General features: G+C 40.8%; 2 protein-coding genes across 2 annotated transcripts; one reads left to right on the top strand and one right to left on the bottom strand.

The window, feature by feature from the left end:
• Nucleotides 1-966: 966 nt before the first annotated feature.
• Nucleotides 967-12,630, top strand: hfw (leucine-rich repeat domain-containing protein hfw). The gene is made up of 4 exons (XM_065228553.1): nt 967-1,206; nt 10,766-11,610; nt 11,679-12,015; nt 12,082-12,630. Exons 1-4 carry the CDS (start codon nt 1,204-1,206, stop codon nt 12,622-12,624), a joined length of 1,728 nt encoding a protein of 575 aa, XP_065084625.1. The 5' UTR covers nt 967-1,203; the 3' UTR covers nt 12,625-12,630.
• A 76-nt stretch (nt 12,631-12,706) lies between these two features.
• Nucleotides 12,707-14,816, bottom strand: ais (aramis). The gene is made up of 3 exons (XM_065228552.1): nt 14,623-14,816; nt 12,843-14,562; nt 12,707-12,783 (listed from the first exon to the last, which is right to left on the bottom strand). Exons 1-2 carry the CDS (start codon nt 14,704-14,706, stop codon nt 12,844-12,846), a joined length of 1,803 nt encoding a protein of 600 aa, XP_065084624.1. The 5' UTR covers nt 14,707-14,816; the 3' UTR covers nt 12,707-12,783; nt 12,843.
• Between the last annotated feature and the right edge of the window lie 2,403 nt (nt 14,817-17,219).

Raw genomic sequence — 17,219 nt, 5'->3', positions numbered from 1 at the left:
GGTAGTCAGTAAGGTCCATTAATGGTTTTGTATTATCGCTCAACTTTACGTGGAATATATCATGAATTGGTAATCAGTAAATTACAGGCAACCAATTCGCGATATATTCCACATAAAGTTGATCGATGTTACAAAACCATTCGTGGACCTTACTGACTACCATAACCATTACCATTAAAGTTCTCAAACCATAAGTTGAAAGGTTCTAATATAGTTCTCTTTCCGAAAATGTATGGAGAAAACAAGAATTTGGAACGGTAATGGTTCTTAACAACCCATTATTTGTAAGGTTCAGTTCCAAAAAACCATAATACATAAGGTTATAACTTTATCATTAAACGTTCATGTAAAGTTCCATAACCATTTCAGTTAAAGTTTAGCAGGGATTATAAACAATTTTTAACCATTTTAGGTAAGGTCAATTTATGGTTCGCGTTTATGCGGGTACATAGTGGCATATTCAACGTGCAATCATTTTCACTTGTTTTCATCAATGAATCACTAATATTGAGCATGGTCGAGAAACCCTCAGAGTCGCTCGAGTGTGTTAGTGTGTGGATTAACATTAAACATATTTGTCAAAGTGACTTAGCCAATTTCTACTATCATTGTTATTGTTAGGACGGTCGTGAGTTTATTTGCATTTCCCCAAAAAGAGAAAAAAATATCTATTTGTACAAAGTAGGAGGTAGTACCTGGCTTGATTTAAAGATAGGCGTAAGGTTTTATTGTCGTGTCGGTTTCTGTTTATTTGCGACAATATTTACTCTGGGGGGTGATAAAGTTTGTAAAGCGGAGAAGTTCAGATTAATATTTTTTTCCGGGTGTGAATGAAACGTATTTCCCGATAAGAATAGATTGTTGTCGTATTGATCGAATTTAATAACGAAACGACAAATGTTGTTTCCTTCATGTAGTTCCAACTTGCAGAGTCTGAATGTCATCTGTTCGGCCTTACCCTCAAAAATATAACAAGAAATATTTCTTATCTCTCCGACTGTTTGTAGAAACTATTGCCATTGAAGGTGCATTACCGCTTATAATGCACACACAAGTTCATCAGCATCCACCGACCGTCGAAGACTGAGGAATGCAAGGGACCGGTTTTGTATTGTCACAGACACACTAGTGTGCTGTGTGGTTAACAGTGTATAATTGAATCCGTTGTCACATCGAGGGAATAATTAACAGAAAACGCTACGCATGGTAAGTAAAGTCAATATTTACGGAATAAAAATAAAATTCATCGGAAAATAGACGAAAAACGTTCAGTTTGGGAATGTTGTCAACAAAGTTAGGCATTGCAACCAAATTCTCATCAAGTGTAAAATAATTACCATTATATGACATAGCGATCAGCGTACCTTTACGAAAAAGGCACGTGTTGGCCGTCACTAGGCGAATTAAACTTGGTTTTACCATATTAAACGGGTGCGACGCTTAGCAAAAAAAACAGTCCAAGACAATCCTCAATTCTCTATCACCTCAAAATTTCAAGAGCACAAATATCAGCTCCCACAAGACATTAAACAATGAAACTGGAACTCCACGTTTGCTGCAATGCACCAAGCAGGGAGTTCTAATTTGATGAGCGATGTCGCAAACATTGTCCGAGATTTGTGTTGTAGAAATCTTAAAGTGATACGGCATATCAGGCCATTTTTGGATTCTCCGAGCAATCGGCTTACTTTCAAACAACTTCTACGAAAACACGAAACAGATCTGAGCTGTGCAGAAGGTGCGTGGAGAAGGGTCACTTTGCAAGAGACTGTACGAAGCAGGACGGGAGTCTTCAAATGCCCAGCATACAAGAAGGCGATGGCGGGCCAACATTAATGGAGGTGGTAACCAAAATAAACCCTAATCATTGACAAATCCAAGTTTCAATCGGCCACCGTGGCGCTGCAATCGCAGCGGTGATAAGTCCGAAATAATGTGTCAAACTGAATACATTTTTGAAATTTCAACCAAAAACTATTATTTTGTATTTATTCTAGCGAGTTTCTGTGGGAATCAAAACATAATCCGAGCAAAAAAGTAGTACTCGTAATAATGGTATATAATTCTGAATTTTATCGTGCTTTGTATTAATCAGCAGATTAACTCGTTTTTCGTCTGGTGCTACACCAATCGGTCTATTTAATAGTTTTTCGTCGATGGATTTAGTCGGCCAACTTTGTCTGCTGTTTAATCGGCAGATGATTTCAAACCTTAACATGTTTTCTGTAATTTAACTGTCTTGAAGTAGCTTTTTATTTAGGAACAATGCATTACAAAATAATTTTATACATTTTGTACAAGGTTCATTCATGCTGACAAGAAATTTGCATGAAATTACATTGAAATTAAACAATTTTGCAAACAATCAATGAAATTGTCAAGGGCTGTCACAGACTTATCACCGTCGGTTAGTGCTTATTCCTGCCACCAGGCGCGCAGGAGTTTAAGTTGGATTTCTCAATTGTGACACTGCACAGCAACTGTTGTGGCAGTAGACAACGGAAACAAAGTGCGACATTGCAGTCAATGTGGAGCAGCATTTGCTGCAATACAATTTTATGGGTATAGATATCCCATTTCTAGAATCGTAGTTTTGTTCCTTAACGCAACATATTAGACCCTTTTTTATTTTTTTTCCTTTTGGTTTGTTTTTTCCGTCGATCTTGTTTTCCAAGGCTACCGACGTGCCAGGAAGGCAGCTCCCACACCTGGACCCTACCTTTCGACCCATCAACTCATGAACCGGGGACCAACGGCTTTACTTCCCATCCGAAGGAAGGCGTGATCAGAGATGTTATGCCTCAGAACATCCCGGCGGCGCCGACTGGGATTGAACCCAGGCCTGCTGGGGTGAGAGGTAATCACGCTTACCACTACACCACCGGCGCCGTTCATTTTTATTTTGTCATTAGGATAACAATTCGACAGTGAGCATTCATAAGGGCGTATACGCGACGATCGATTCTCTTCATCGATTTTCTCTTTCGTTAATAACTCGCTAGATTTAACGTTTGTCGGTGTGTTTGCTGTTGCTTTTGATGGCCAATGCAACCTGTTACAACTCTACATTGAATAAATTCTACAAAATTGTTTCGCTTAGCTGTAGCAATGCAAAGAGAAAATCGATGAAGAGAATCGATCATCGCGTATACGCCCTTATGAATGCTCACTGTCGAATTTCCATGTAAGGGTGGTCCAAAAAATCGATTTTTTGTTTGTTTTCAAACATGGCTTTTTTCAAGGATTCATAACTTTTGAACTATTTAGGTCGATTTCAGAGATCAGAATATTAAATTAAAGATAGAAGATACTTTTCAGGAAAACTATAATAATATTTAAAAAATTAAGATTTTGTATTGAAAAACATTGATTGTCTTTGTTTTTATGGTTTTCGTGGTATGTGGATGGAGGCCGCAATATGTTTTTGTATTTTCCCTTGAAAATTTAGGCTTTTTTACACAAAATCGGCGATGTGTTCTATTTTTTTTGAAGTTGTCAAGTTTGGGGTTTTCGCTCAATACTCCTATGCGTTGGTACAGGTAAATTAAATGAAATAATTAATATTAGTAACCCTCTTTTCTAAAACAATACAAATTGCATGAGAAAACAAGATCTTGAAGCACCCAAACAAAACATTAAAAATAAATCTTATCAATGAAAGAGAGTTAAAATAATAGGGTTTGTTTATCTAAAATAATTAAATTTCGGATCCATAGGGGTTGACGAAATTGGAACATTACTGTATGTTATATGTTATAAGGATTTGTTGACTGGACGAAGATTCGTGGATTTGCCAGTCCCTTATCACGTGATTACAGATGGCCATTTTGTCTTCCAAAGGTCTTTAATGAAGCTGATTCACCCTGCTGTAACAAACCATCAGGCAGAACTTTACAACCGGAAAAGTATCTGCAGACATTGGTAATCCTTGCTCACTGATGGTGGGTTCCATTAACATCACATCAGATATCCCATTTCTGGAATTGGTTGCCAGCACGTACCGTAAAACGGGGCGAAAAGAAACAAAACTTCCCAGCCTTAAAAATATTACTACTATGCTAAGATTATTTTGAAAAAAAAACATCCTGCAACATTTTTCCCAGTTACTTAGCTACTGAAAGAGTTCAGCCACACTATTGTTGGGTTGGCAGCCCTGCTGTCATTTTTCTAGAAATTTCATAAAACGGTGCTTCGAGACAGTTGTATTTGCTAGTGCGCAAAAACTTCACCTGTGAAAGTCACTTTTTGTTTAATTCGAACTTGTTCACGTACTGTAGCAGTTATATTATTCAATTGTGTAAACTTCTACAGTGAAATATTCGAACATCAACAGGTATTTATCATTTACACGCGAACCAACAACATGATCGGATAGGGGCAACTATCACCTTTCCGAAAGTGGTATTGGTTTGCGTGGGCGTTTTTTTGGTTCGCGTGTAAAGGGCCTTAGAAAGTTTGTTTACAAATGCTTTTGTGCCGTTATCAAATGGTATGCCTGATATTATCACTTATATTTAAATTCGGGATCCCGATTCACACTTTGACGGGGCGAATAGAAGCAATGGCGCCGATAATTGAAGTCATTCGTTTTATGCAATCGACACCAACATATTGCTCCCTTATTTCTAGGAAAACAGTGGTTAGAAACTACAAACCAAAAGGTTCAAAAACGTACAAAAAAACAGACTCACAAACTTTGAAGCAGGCCATTGAGGATGTTGCTAACAAAAAAATGTTGCGCCAAGCGGCAGTGCAGTACGGCATTAGCTATTCTGTGATTTATCGTCATTCAAAAAAAGGAAATGCTATCAAACCCCAAGGCGGACAAACATGCCTTACTGAATCTGACGAAGGTTTGTTAGTGTGTATGTGTGTCATCCTCTATCCCTCACCCAGCCGGGGGCGTTGGACAAGTAGAACTGCGAATAATTTGATCAAATCTCATGCTCTGTAATGGTGCCCTTTATGTTGTGAAGACTAGTACTTCAAAAGGGTAACTTTTGCCCCGTAACGTGGGTAGATCACCTTTTCGTGGTACGTTACGGGATGTAAGATCTACCACCGATTCCTAGTCCTAACTTCTTCAAACTAGGGGAACAGGATTTTTCAGTAATCAAAGGAACACATCTTAGTCCTTGTTACTTTTTATGCCTTGTTGATAGTGATAAGTCCTCGGGTTGCCTGGACCGAGGATGATCTTGAAACAATGGAAAAAATTAGTTAGTTAGTCTTCATCTATGTGATTCTTAATCTTCTAATCGTTGTTCCCTAGTTTGAAGTGGTTAAGACTAGGGTTCTGATGCATGGTCATTATCGGTGTCATAGCTTGTTTTTGTTGTTAAGGAATCCAATTTTGACTGACAAAGGGGCGCGCCTTTGGAGGGTGTTCCAACTCCGAAGGGTATAAATAGCGGAACCTTTCAGTTAGAATCGATTCCTTGCGATGAAGGCAAGAATGACAACTGTATCAAAACCGAATACTTCATCATTTCTCAATAGTGATGGAGTAATACGACATGCACTAAACTAAGGACACGGGATATACTACAATAGATCAAATTACTGGTCGCAGTGGTGTTATGTCCCGAACAGAGGAAAAAAAAAAAAAAAAGGGTAACTTTTGAGGCAAGACAGGGTGTCCTCAACAAGTTAAGGGAACAGGATGCACTAGATGTCCACAACAGGTACAGCAAAACATCACATAGACGCCCTTATTCACACTAACTACTCAGGGGATAGAAGGTCAAGAAGAGCCACCGCCGCCAACTAAAGCTTGAACCGGGTACCTGGGACTCCCACGATATACCCGCGGCAATGGTCAGCAGACGATGCCCTGTGCGTATTTAGTATGCACAGCAAAAAAATAATTTTGATATCACGTCAAAGTGGATGCACTACAATCATGTCGAAAATATGGTGTAATATTACTTGCTAAAAAGGACAAAATTATCATTAATACAATGCATGAACTGACATTACGCTGCTTTTACTGCATTTGTTTATTTATGTGGTCATAAAAATTACATGAAATTTTCGACATGATTGTAGTGCATTCACTTTGATGTGATATCAAAATTATTTTTTTGCTGTGTGTAATATGTTTTATTTGGATACACAAAATGTTTGAAGCCATGCGTCATCTAAACCATAATTTGCATCACCACAAATACACTTGTCAACAATCTTCAACTGGAACGTACTCACCAAATCACTTCACCCGGGAGCGCATTCCCGATGTTTCCACGCATATTTTTCTCTCCACTCCAACCACACAACAACCAAATATCACTTTTCTTCACTTTTCTTTTTCAAGACACTCCGTGCACAAAAGCAATGCACATCGCAAAACCCTAACAATAGATCAGCGCCGTGCTCATCACCGCGTAAATAAACAGAAATTAAAATTTTCACTCGCGATGCCACAAATTTTTGGTTCGGGAGAAACAATCAAACCACGCAGCGCCAAATCTTCTGATGCTTGTAATTTTGCAAACATGATGAATCATGTTTTCTTTCTTGATTCTAAAACTTCTCGGAAAGCGAGCAAACCACCACTCACACACGTATAACCGTCTGGGAGGCAGAGTGCCAGCACTAATCCGGCAAATGCAGCCGAAAACAATGAAAGAGAATGCACGCACAAAACAGAGAGCAAATTTAGACACAACCGTATCCAAAGGCGTTCGAAACTCAACTCCTGACGAAGGTTTGTTAGTCCAAAGACTTAAACTTTGCTCTGAATGGGGTTATCCTGTTGATACTTGGATGTTACGCCGCATTGTTAAAGAGTATTTGGATAGAACGGAAAAAGAAATTTTCATCCTTCAAGAGAAATCTGCCAGGACCAGATTTTGTTTATTCTTTTTTGAAAAGGCATAAGAAGGAGTTATCATACAGGATGTGCCAGAATATTAAGAGGAACCGGTCTGCTGTGTCTCACAAAATCATCAACGACTACTTCAACAGGCTATCTAAGGAACTCCTAGATGTACCACCTTCTAATATTGTAAATTAAATTATGATGAAACGAACTTGTGTGATGACCCGGGAAAAAGAAAGGTTATAACTAGACGTGGCTGCAAATATCCGGAACGGGTAATGAACAGTACAAAAGCGTCTGTATCGGTGATGTTTAGTGTTGCAGGAGATGGTACTATATTACCACCGTATGTTGTTTGTAAAGCTGTTTTGTATAACTCATTAGATACAACCGATCGAAATCGGGTTGGTTCGAAAGTTCTTCTTTCGAAGACTGGTTGTCTACAATTGCAATTCCCTATTTGAAAAAAAACAAACTGGAAAAATAGTTTTAATTGGAGATAATCTTGCTTCGCATTTGACGCTACAGGTTATTGAGTTGTGCTCCAATAACGACATCAGTTTGATTTTTCTCCCAGCCAACTCAACTCACTTAACACAACATATCCTTTTGTAAAGGTTACATACAAGAAAAATTGATTCAAAATCCTACTTTTTATTATTAACTTGTCTTTTTCGTTTTCTTTGAAATAATATTGAATTTCTGGATCAATAATAGAAAAGGGCCCATCAGCATTTGTAAACAAACCGTTCGAAAGCCCTTTCCGCATAAAGCGAAGGTCGCCCACGCAAACGAACACCATCATCGTGTAGGGGAAACTTTCCCCTATCCGATGATAGTGTTGGTTTGCGTGGGCGGCCTTCGCTTTCTGAGGAAAGGGCTTTAGAACAGTTAGTTTACAAATGCTGATGGGCCCTTTTCTATTGTTGATCCAGATTTCATCATTAAAAGTAGAATAATAACATTTATAGGGAATTATCCAATAAAATATGGATTAAGCCGTTGTATTTTGACAGAAGCAACAGGAACAATAAAGGAGGACGGTGCCCATACTTTAGAGTAATTGAATTGATTTTAGAACCTAACGTATTTTTATACACTGAACGGTTGTGATATAACGAAACCTCTTTAATTAATATTTGCCACTAAAAATAATCATATTTTATTCTCTAAATTAAACTGGCAGCACTGTACGAAACGAACAACAGAAATAAACTGAACATTGTATACGACGGACGCAATCGAGTGTTTCTCTCGCGAAAACCATCACATTCTGAAATCGTATTTTGAACCAGTGAGCTATCGTGGAACATACACCTTAAAATTTGTTGGAAAGTGTTTCTATTCGCCCCATTTTACGGTACGAAGGTTTCGTGATCGCCAAAATCAACGGAATTCTCGTATGCAGCCGTATTTACGGAGATAAATCGATTTAAAGATTTTCATACTCGCCACCCTGAAAATGATGGTTTGGGACATTTTATTGCGGATTTCGCACCTGATTAGGTAAAAATAAGAACCCAGTAATATTTTCGCACTGGTCATAAAAGTTAAATATGGTGCTTCTTAATGCTTTCTAGAGCTTTAATTCAACAGTGTAGCTTGCTAGTAATGTTCTAAAGCTGTTACTGCTTTCAAATAAGTAGATTTTTTTAATTTTCTAGCATGTGCGAAAATATTACTGTGCAATTATTTTTTGCACAGGAGTCTAATTTGGTGCAAAATGCGCAATATTTTTGGGAGAAAAAATTTCTGACACCTAAAAACCCTCCAAATCTCGATTAGAGCCGTACTCTAACGGAACTATCAACTCTATACTTTCATCTACTCCATCTATCGTATAAAAATTACCACTACAGTCTATTTTTAGAAATTAGCATCTTCAACTACCTAAAAATCATCCAAATCTCAATTAGAGCCGTATTTACGGAGATAAATCGATTTAAAAAATTTCAAACCTTCAGCCTGAAAATAATGGGTTGGGACATTTATTTTAGATAAAAAAAATTTCTTACACCTGAAAACCCTCCAAATCTCGAGTAGAGCCGTATTTACGGAGATAAATCGATTTCATATCCGCCAGCCTGAAAATAATGGGTTAGGACCTTTTCTGAAAATAATGGGTTGGGAAAATTGCTGGCTTCTAAAAACCCTCCAAATCTCGATTAGAGCCGTATTTCCGGACATAAATTGAGACAACGAAACGCTACCCCCAAACTCCTCCCCTTTTCCTATTCTGCGACAATGTACCCCTCTATTGTCTATTGTTACTCTATTATGAATTTTGTTCCAAACAAAGAACAATGAATTATCGGCTCCGTAAAGCTAACGCGATTGAGCCTTACAAATAAACGATAGATAAAAAAAAACTACAATGGACAGTCCTATGGGGTTGTACGCAATGGTGATGTAGGACTACGTGGTCTTATATAAAAAATCTTATTTGTTAATTGCAGCAGGAGCTTGTGTTTGTGTAGTAATAGTAATTTGAGCGGGGTTATCTCTGGTTATACTCTTTAGTATGACGCGCTTGACATAGATGGCTCACAGCGACTCACGAAGAGCTACTGATTCCGATCAATAGCGGTGTGGCTTCTTTCTTCTTCTATGGATGCAGATGTGGGCTGCAGCTAGCTGCTTCCGGGGAGCCTTTCGTTGTGTACTGGAGAACCGTTTGGTGAGACCGGATGGAATTCAACTTTGAAATCTGTGATAGGGAAATCGCTTTTCGCAGGCAATCGGTGATAATTTTAACTATCATAGCAATAGTTGCACATTAGTGCTATTTTCAATAGTGACATTTTGAAAAATGATAGTCTTAAATTATTTACGTAGAAATATTTCTGATCGATTGGTGATAAAATTATTGAAATTGGTCCAGGGGCAGCTGAGTTATGAACGTTCAAAATCTTTCATAAATTTGTTACATGTTCCATTTTCGGTTTTCACAAAAAGTGTACTCCCATATAGAAATCACAGACGAAGTCCTACGTAAAAAAAAGGTTATATCAAAAGCTACGAAAGCAAGTTAAGAGATATTGTTTTAAAATATTTATGCAGTGAGCGAAGGGAGGCTACGTGAGCGGTGGATGGCGACCTTACGGTACTTGTTCATATTTTAATGAACAATATTCTGCCTATAATCCCATATTAGTCCCATATGGAAAAAGTAGGCATTAAGAAAATGACAGTTTGCTAAAGTTAGGAACTGCAATTTCCATTTAATTATAAAAACAAAACATAGTTAATTAATCGATCATTTTGTCAAATTAAAATCAGTTGCAATGATTTGTTATTTTAGCGAAAAATATGGCGATTAAAAAAACAGAACTGTAACTTGAATTTCAGGATGGGACTGACTTGCGATTACTTTGCTTGATGAAACAATCTGACTTGATGTTGTTTTCAAAATTCGTAGTTTTATCACTTAATATGAAAGTAGATGCCAATTGATAGTTAGTATCTTAAAATTGACGAAAATCCATATGGGACTTATATGCAATTATAGGCAGTAGTCATTGTCATAAGCGATCTATTACTAACCATTTGCACAATAAGCAGTTTAAAGGCACCTGCCGGCTGCCGCTGGTCACCACCTTCAGCAAACATTTCAACCCAGAAAGGGAAAGGATAGATGAAGGGGTTCAAGAATCTTCCGCCTTTCATAATGCTAAGAATCGTCAGTCTCTCGTCCCCAATGCACGCGGATAAAAATAAAGAAAGCGAACGAGCAGAATGGCTATATCGGTTCGCTAAATTGTTATGCAAACAAGGAAAATGCCGGTACAAAGCCACACGGCGAACGATAATGGGATCAATTACCGGCCGTTTTACACACAGTTTGCAATGACAGTATCTCATCGTTCAGTATCGTTAGGCTGCAAATTGATGTAAATTTATGACTTTGTCTGTTTGTCTCCCTTCTCTCTCTTCACAAAAAAACAGATGTCCATACACCTGAAACGGCTGCTGCTGGTGCTTCTAACGGTTGCTGCTACCGTCGTTCAAAGCCGGATAGTCGCAGATCATGCTGGATCAAACTCGTTATCCACTGAGAGTACCGCAACAGCACCAGTCGCCGTCGGCGAAGAAAATCCGTCCGATACTCGTGAGCCGATCGCTAGCTCGACGAGTACTACGTCCACCACCATACCCAATACGACTACCACGTCTACGGAACCCACAACGACACCGTCCATAACGTCTTCAACATCAACCACTACGACGACGACGACGACGACAACAACCACGGAAGCCACGACTTCCACAACAACAACATCAACCAGCACCACTTCAACGACGACCGTCCCAACAACTACCACGACCTTGGTTCCGCCCACCAATGAGCTTGGCTGTTACAATGCGGCACCCGACCTGTGCCACAATCTAACCAAGGAGTGCGAATGCAATCAGGATCCCCTGATCCCGGGTGCCCTGTACTGCTGCAACGTGACCGACATCAACAAGGCGATCGCCTGTGTCCCGAACGCTACCACTTGGCGGTACATGCACATGCGAAACGTCACCGTCCGGGAGCTGGTACTGAACGTTTCCATCAAGTACATCAAGCAATTGCTGTCGCTCTCGTTCACGGATGGCTCGATACAGAAGATAAGCAGTTCGTTTGCACGCTTTTCTTCGCCGGTGTGTCTGAACATTTCGAACAACAACATCAGCGAGATCGAACCCCGGGCGTTCCGGGAGCTGCGCAATCTGACTTCATTGGACATATCCCACAACAATCTGTCGGCGATTCCATCCATGGTAACCAATTTAACGCTGGATATCAGGTAAGCCAGGCTGGCTGGGTGGGCAAGTTCCAAACATCAGAAATTCTAACGGTTTCCACCCATTTCAGAGGCAACCGAGGAATGCTGTGCAAATCCCTTCTCGAATCGCTTAAGGAAGGAATCCAATTTACCGACGAACCATCAACCTTCTGCCTCACGAATCGTACCTTCAATTGGTTCGATTCAACGGACTTCATCCCGCTACCCCAGCTCCTGCTGAGTCAACGAATTCAGAACGACTGTCCGTCGAGGTGCAGCTGCGCCCTGGAAAGGCTCAATTTCGATTTGAACAACACCGATAGGAAAACGTTCACCACTCAGGTCGACTGCTCCGGACTAGCACTGGTGGACTTCCCCGAACATCTGCCACCCGATACGGTCACACTGAACGTGTCCAGCAACAATGTAGGAAGAAATTTGCAATTCATGAATAATGAGCTATGATTTCAGTAAACCTGTTTCCCTCCCCAGATTACCAGCCTGAAGGCCCTGATTGGGAAATCATACAGCACCCTGCAGCGCCTGTACGCCGATGACAACCAAATCACCTCGCTGAGCGATCTCGAAGGAACGGACTTCATCTCCCGGTTCACGTTTTTCTCGATCCGCCGGAACAAGCTGAAAACGATCCAAACCTATCAGTTCAAGTCCAACCTGGACCTCGGTTCGTACATGTTCCTCGAAGGGAATCCGATGACGTGTGATTGCAATGCGGCCAAGAATCTGAAAAATTGGCTGCTCAGCAAGAAAGCCCAAGTGCTGGACCACGATCTCATCTACTGCGAAGGAAACACGCATCTGACCAAGATCGTCCAGATCCAGGAGAGCAAACTGTGCCAATCGCAGCACGATTGGACCGACTACATCTACTATCTGATAGCGACGGAGATCATACTGCTAATTGCGCTGATCGGGAAGGTGTCCTACGACTACTGGGTGTTCAAAACGGCCGGCTATCTGCCGTGGCCAGCGAACAAAATGCCCAAACTACCATGTGACTGTCTGTGCGAGTAAGTCTATTTTAGTCTCTCTTTTTTTTCGAGCGGAACAGTGGCAAACCGGGGTCGGTTTCGTTCGAAAATGCTAGGTAATTTATCTCAAGTGCCTTGTACGTCTGTGATTGATCCTTAAAGTCTATGTTAGTAGGTATGTGTCGGAGATCTTTCGAAGAATCTACAGTAAAATAATTCGGCTAAGTATAATTTCCGAACTTTTATATTGAAAGAACCTACCTTACTTATTCTTCTTCTTATTCGCTTGCTTTTTACCCTTCGAGTGGCCGTTGTGCAGAGGTTTCTTCTTGTTATTCTGTTGTCTAACAGGAATTTCTCGTCCTTCCTTTTTCGCCTTGGATCTAGCGATCAGCTTCTTCTTCTTGGCCCGTTCCTGCATCTCGAAAGCCGGCATTGTCCGGATGGCTGCGCGCTTCGGTGCCTTCTGCTGTAACTTCTTCCTCTCCTGCTGGGAACTTTTCCTCAACTTTAGCATATACTCCGGCACGGTTCCTCCCGACTGCTTAATCAGCTGAGCAATGCATCGCAAGTTGACCGTATCGTCCTTGGTGAAGTAGGTTATCGCTTTGCCACGTCTTCCGGCCCGTCCCGTCCGACCGATCCGATGAACATAGCTGATCGTGGAAGGAGGGAAATCGTAATTCACCACCAAATTAACCCCCTTGAAGTCGATTCCTCGACTCATCAGTTCCGTACAGATCAGAATCCAAATATTGCCTTCCCGGAACGATCGCACTACATTGTCACGTTCCTTTTGGCTACGATCCGCATGAATCACATCCACATTCAGTCCATCGTAGATCAGCTCCGTAAACAACTGCTGCGCTCGATCCTTACTCTGCACGAAAATCAACACCGGTGGCGTGAGACCCTTGTGCACCATCTCCCGAAAGGCCAACAACTTGCCGCTTTCATGTCCTACAAACAACAACTCCTGCTCCACTAAATCCACTGCCATATTGGCCACCCCAACCGAAAATCGCACCTTATTCGTCATATTCTCACTGGCCCAGGCCGTAACTTCCTTCGTAATCGTTGCACTGAAAAAAGCCACCACCTTGCACGGATTCGTACAAGCATTCATAATCAAATCCAGCTGCTCCCGGAACCCGTTCTTCGACTCCTCAAACAACTTATCCGCCTCATCCACCACAATGTACTGAATGTTACTCAAATCGATCAACGGTGGATCGTGATTTGCCAGGAAGCAGATCCTGTTCGGAGTCGTCACCAGAATGTCATAGTGCTTTCTACTCTCCAACCCATAGTCCGTAGTGCTTTCATCCACCTTCGTAATTACGTGTGTTCGCAAATTGATATCCTCACAGAGCCGCAACGCTTCCCGTTGGGTCTGCTTTGCAAGTTCCCTCGTAGGACAAACTACCAACGCTCGAAAACCGCACTTCATCGGCTTTTTCAGATGGTGAATGATCGGAATCATAAACGCGGCCGTCTTGCCCGAACCCGTTGGAGCACAGGCATGAAGTGCGTGACCCTCCAGCAGAACCGGAATGGCCTGCATCTGCACTGGAGTGGGGGCTTTGTAGCCACATTCGACAATGTTCTTAATCAACTGATTGGAAACGTTGAACCTCTCAGCTAGCTGACGAAAATCCTCTATCGGATCCGCCACGGACTTCTTGCCCTTCTTTACCTTGATTTGATGCAGGTTTCTCAAGCGATTCACCTTGTACTGATTATATCGTTCGCGCTTCTCCGGAGACATCAACCGAATCCGCTTCCGTTCTGAATCCTCGTCTCGATCCGCTTCATCCTCGGATTTGATTTCGTCCTTGATGTCATCATTACTGAGAACCAACGGGCTGTGCGGGAACTGCGGAACCGGTTCCGCATTGGAACTGTCCGAATCGTCATCTTCCTCTTTAATCTCCAGCTTAACCTCCGCTGGCTGTTCGACTACCTTCGGGGCGGATACGTGCTGGAATCAAAACCTAGATGAACAGTTGGATTCAACGGAATGACACCCCAATCAACTGACCTTTCTCTTCAGCAACGAAGGATTGTTTTTCGAGGAAAACTTTGCACCGCACGTTAGCTTGCGGAAAAGATCGTTCGAATCCATTGCCAGGAGTCGGGTCTTGGGTAGAATTTCCACACAATTTTCAATACAAAATCAGGAATCCATTCACCACATGTGCGAGTGTTTACAACGTGAACGACGACGAGTGAAACGAACAAAAACAAGTTGAACAAGAAACGTCAAAGTTAATCAATCTGGAAGCAGGGGCGTCGGTAAAGGAAGGGGTATTGTTTAATTATAAAAAATACACGGAACAGAAATCTATACTTAGTTGAGAATAAATCGACAGAGAGCATTCATACGGCCACTGTCGGATCATGAAGAAAACCGAGCTTGTAATTTGGATGGGGTTTTCAAAAACAAATTCAGTTTAGTGATGATTTATTTTCATGATTGCTTTTTAAACGATGCGATTCAAGTTAGAAATCACTATAAAGTAAATATTAAATACATTTCCGGGTTTAATCGGAGTCGTAAACGCACAACGGTTGAATTGATTTAATTGAAACACACCACACTAATAAAATTCCACACATTTTTATTGACGAATTTCCATGTGAAATTCCATACTCGCATTAATGGGTATAAAAATACCCATTTTCAGACCATGTATGCAACTGTCAAAAAATGGGTGAAAAAATACCCATTTAAAGAATCAGTTCCCGGTTGAATAATGGGTATATTTTTTACCCACTAATGGGTGAAAAAACACTTTGAAATTTTATCGTCTCATTTCTGTCACGGATTCATTGGGAATGCAAACAGCTACTGTCAGCAGCTTTTTTTTTAGCGAAAATGGACGATCTCCGGAAAGGGTTAGAATCCCGAACATTGGAGAGGCTTACGGATGAGTAAATACAATTTTATCCAATATGGTATCATAATATTTCGTGTAATACAATTTGATCGGAACACCTGCATTTATTTCCAATGTATTAGAAAGTTTTTTTATGTGAACGAGGACAAATAACCAAGCGGTTGCATCATAGAGGTAACTCTAAGACCACTGGGTCCCGAAGAAAATCATTATTATTTTTGGTTCACTCAGTACCAGAACAACGGTCCCAAACAGTCCCAAGCTATTTCACTCACCCCTGCATGTTCTGCATTGATCCACACACCCCTGATGTTATCTGTCAAACTTTCATAGCGAATCAAAACAAACATAGTGTAGTAATAGAATTTCAACTAGAATAGGGTACGTTAATCGTAATACCAATAGGCTACTAAAGTGGTGAGCCAATTTAAAATCGTTAGTTTCGTATTGATTGTTGGTTGCATCCTCCTTTTGAAAAAATGGGTATTTTTTCACCCATTTTGCGGCAAACACAATTTTAAAAAATGGGTGAAAAAACACCCATTTATTGACAGATCACCCATTTACCCATTAAAGAGTAAACCATAGTTTACCCATTAAATGAGGAGGGGCACTTTTAGCGGAAATGGGTGTTTTAATACCCATTAATGGGTTTTTGCGAAACACCGTGAGTAGACTGGGTTTGATGGAGTTTTTGACTAACACTCCGAGGTCCTTGATTGACTTTACCTCCGTTTTATTTGAAGACTTCGTAAAGGTGCAGTTGCCAATGTTTCCACGTAATATCTGATGTAGGCAACGTTGGAAACGTTGAAAAGATTTTCGATATCGCAAATGTATGCATGGATGAATGATCAAAAATGTTTCATCATTGCCGATAATGGCTTTTGTTGCATTTATCGGGATTATTTTTCCTCGAATGGCGATGGTTTCTATATGGAGTTGCACATATTCACCTTGTCTAAGTTTTGGAATTTTTATGAGGAATATTATTTTGGAACCATTGTGGAAAGCTACGGGTTCCAAGAATTCGTAAGTTTGATCGTAGCTTTCAATCGTTATGCCTTGTGATTCCAAAAGTTGTGTAGCAAAATCCAATTCGGAAGGTTGTTGTTGCGTCGGTCGGATTAAAAAGGCCCGCACTGATTTTGATAGCGGTTTTATTATCGTTACAGCTTCAAAGCTACGGAGGGTTACAATTAGTTTAAGTTTATATAATTCTTCAACAGTACTTACTAATCAGTGGCCTTTCGTGATCTAGGGCCTTTTATCCGAATTTAGGTTAAGTTAGGTTAGGTCTCACTGAACTAGGAATCAATATTTTTAAGGCAATTAATTTTAGTCTACATAAGGAAATTTTAGTTATAAACAAGTTACCTTTATCCCTACTTTAGCTCAATATAGTTTAATTATTGTAGTAATAGGAAAACAAATTTTATTTGTAGCAAAATCTTGCGTGTTCACTGCTTGCTTGCACTGCCTTTTATTCTCCTTTTTCCGGAAGTCCGCTCCTTCGATCGTGTTGCCAGACGCTTACTCGCTGACACTGACAGCTTCGACCGTTGCGTTACACCCTTCAGGAACGTCCGTGATCAGGGTGGCCAGCTCGTCGTCTTTGGCGCCAACAGTCTCCCCCGGGTATAGTCCGGAGCTCTCCGGAACTCCACCATTCTCCTTCACGTCGAGCAATGCCAACCGAGATACCGGCCGCACTGGCGTCTTCGTGCCGATCCTGACG

Source organism: Ochlerotatus camptorhynchus, unplaced genomic scaffold (assembly GCF_037179485.1).
Source record: "Ochlerotatus camptorhynchus isolate MF236.1 unplaced genomic scaffold, CSIRO-AGI_Acam_v1.1 ptg000293l, whole genome shotgun sequence".
NCBI lineage: Eukaryota > Metazoa > Arthropoda > Insecta > Diptera > Culicidae > Ochlerotatus > Ochlerotatus camptorhynchus.
Note: the sequence above shows the minus strand (reverse complement) of the source record. Positions and strands in the feature narration are given on the sequence as shown.

Bases quoted from the DNA above. Each gene is read 5' to 3' on its own strand.
- hfw (XM_065228553.1), top strand. The intron at 11,611-11,678 runs GTAAGCCAGGCT...CACCCATTTCAG, and splicing joins AATTTAACGCTGGATATCAG to AGGCAACCGAGGAATGCTGT. The intron at 12,016-12,081 runs GTAGGAAGAAAT...TTCCCTCCCCAG, and splicing joins TGAACGTGTCCAGCAACAAT to ATTACCAGCCTGAAGGCCCT.
- ais (XM_065228552.1), bottom strand. From the start codon at position 14,706: ATGGATTCGAACGATCTTTTCCGCAAGCTAACGTGCGGTGCAAAGTTT. The intron at 14,563-14,622 runs GTCAGTTGATTG...TTTTGATTCCAG, and splicing joins CTTCGTTGCTGAAGAGAAAG to CACGTATCCGCCCCGAAGGT.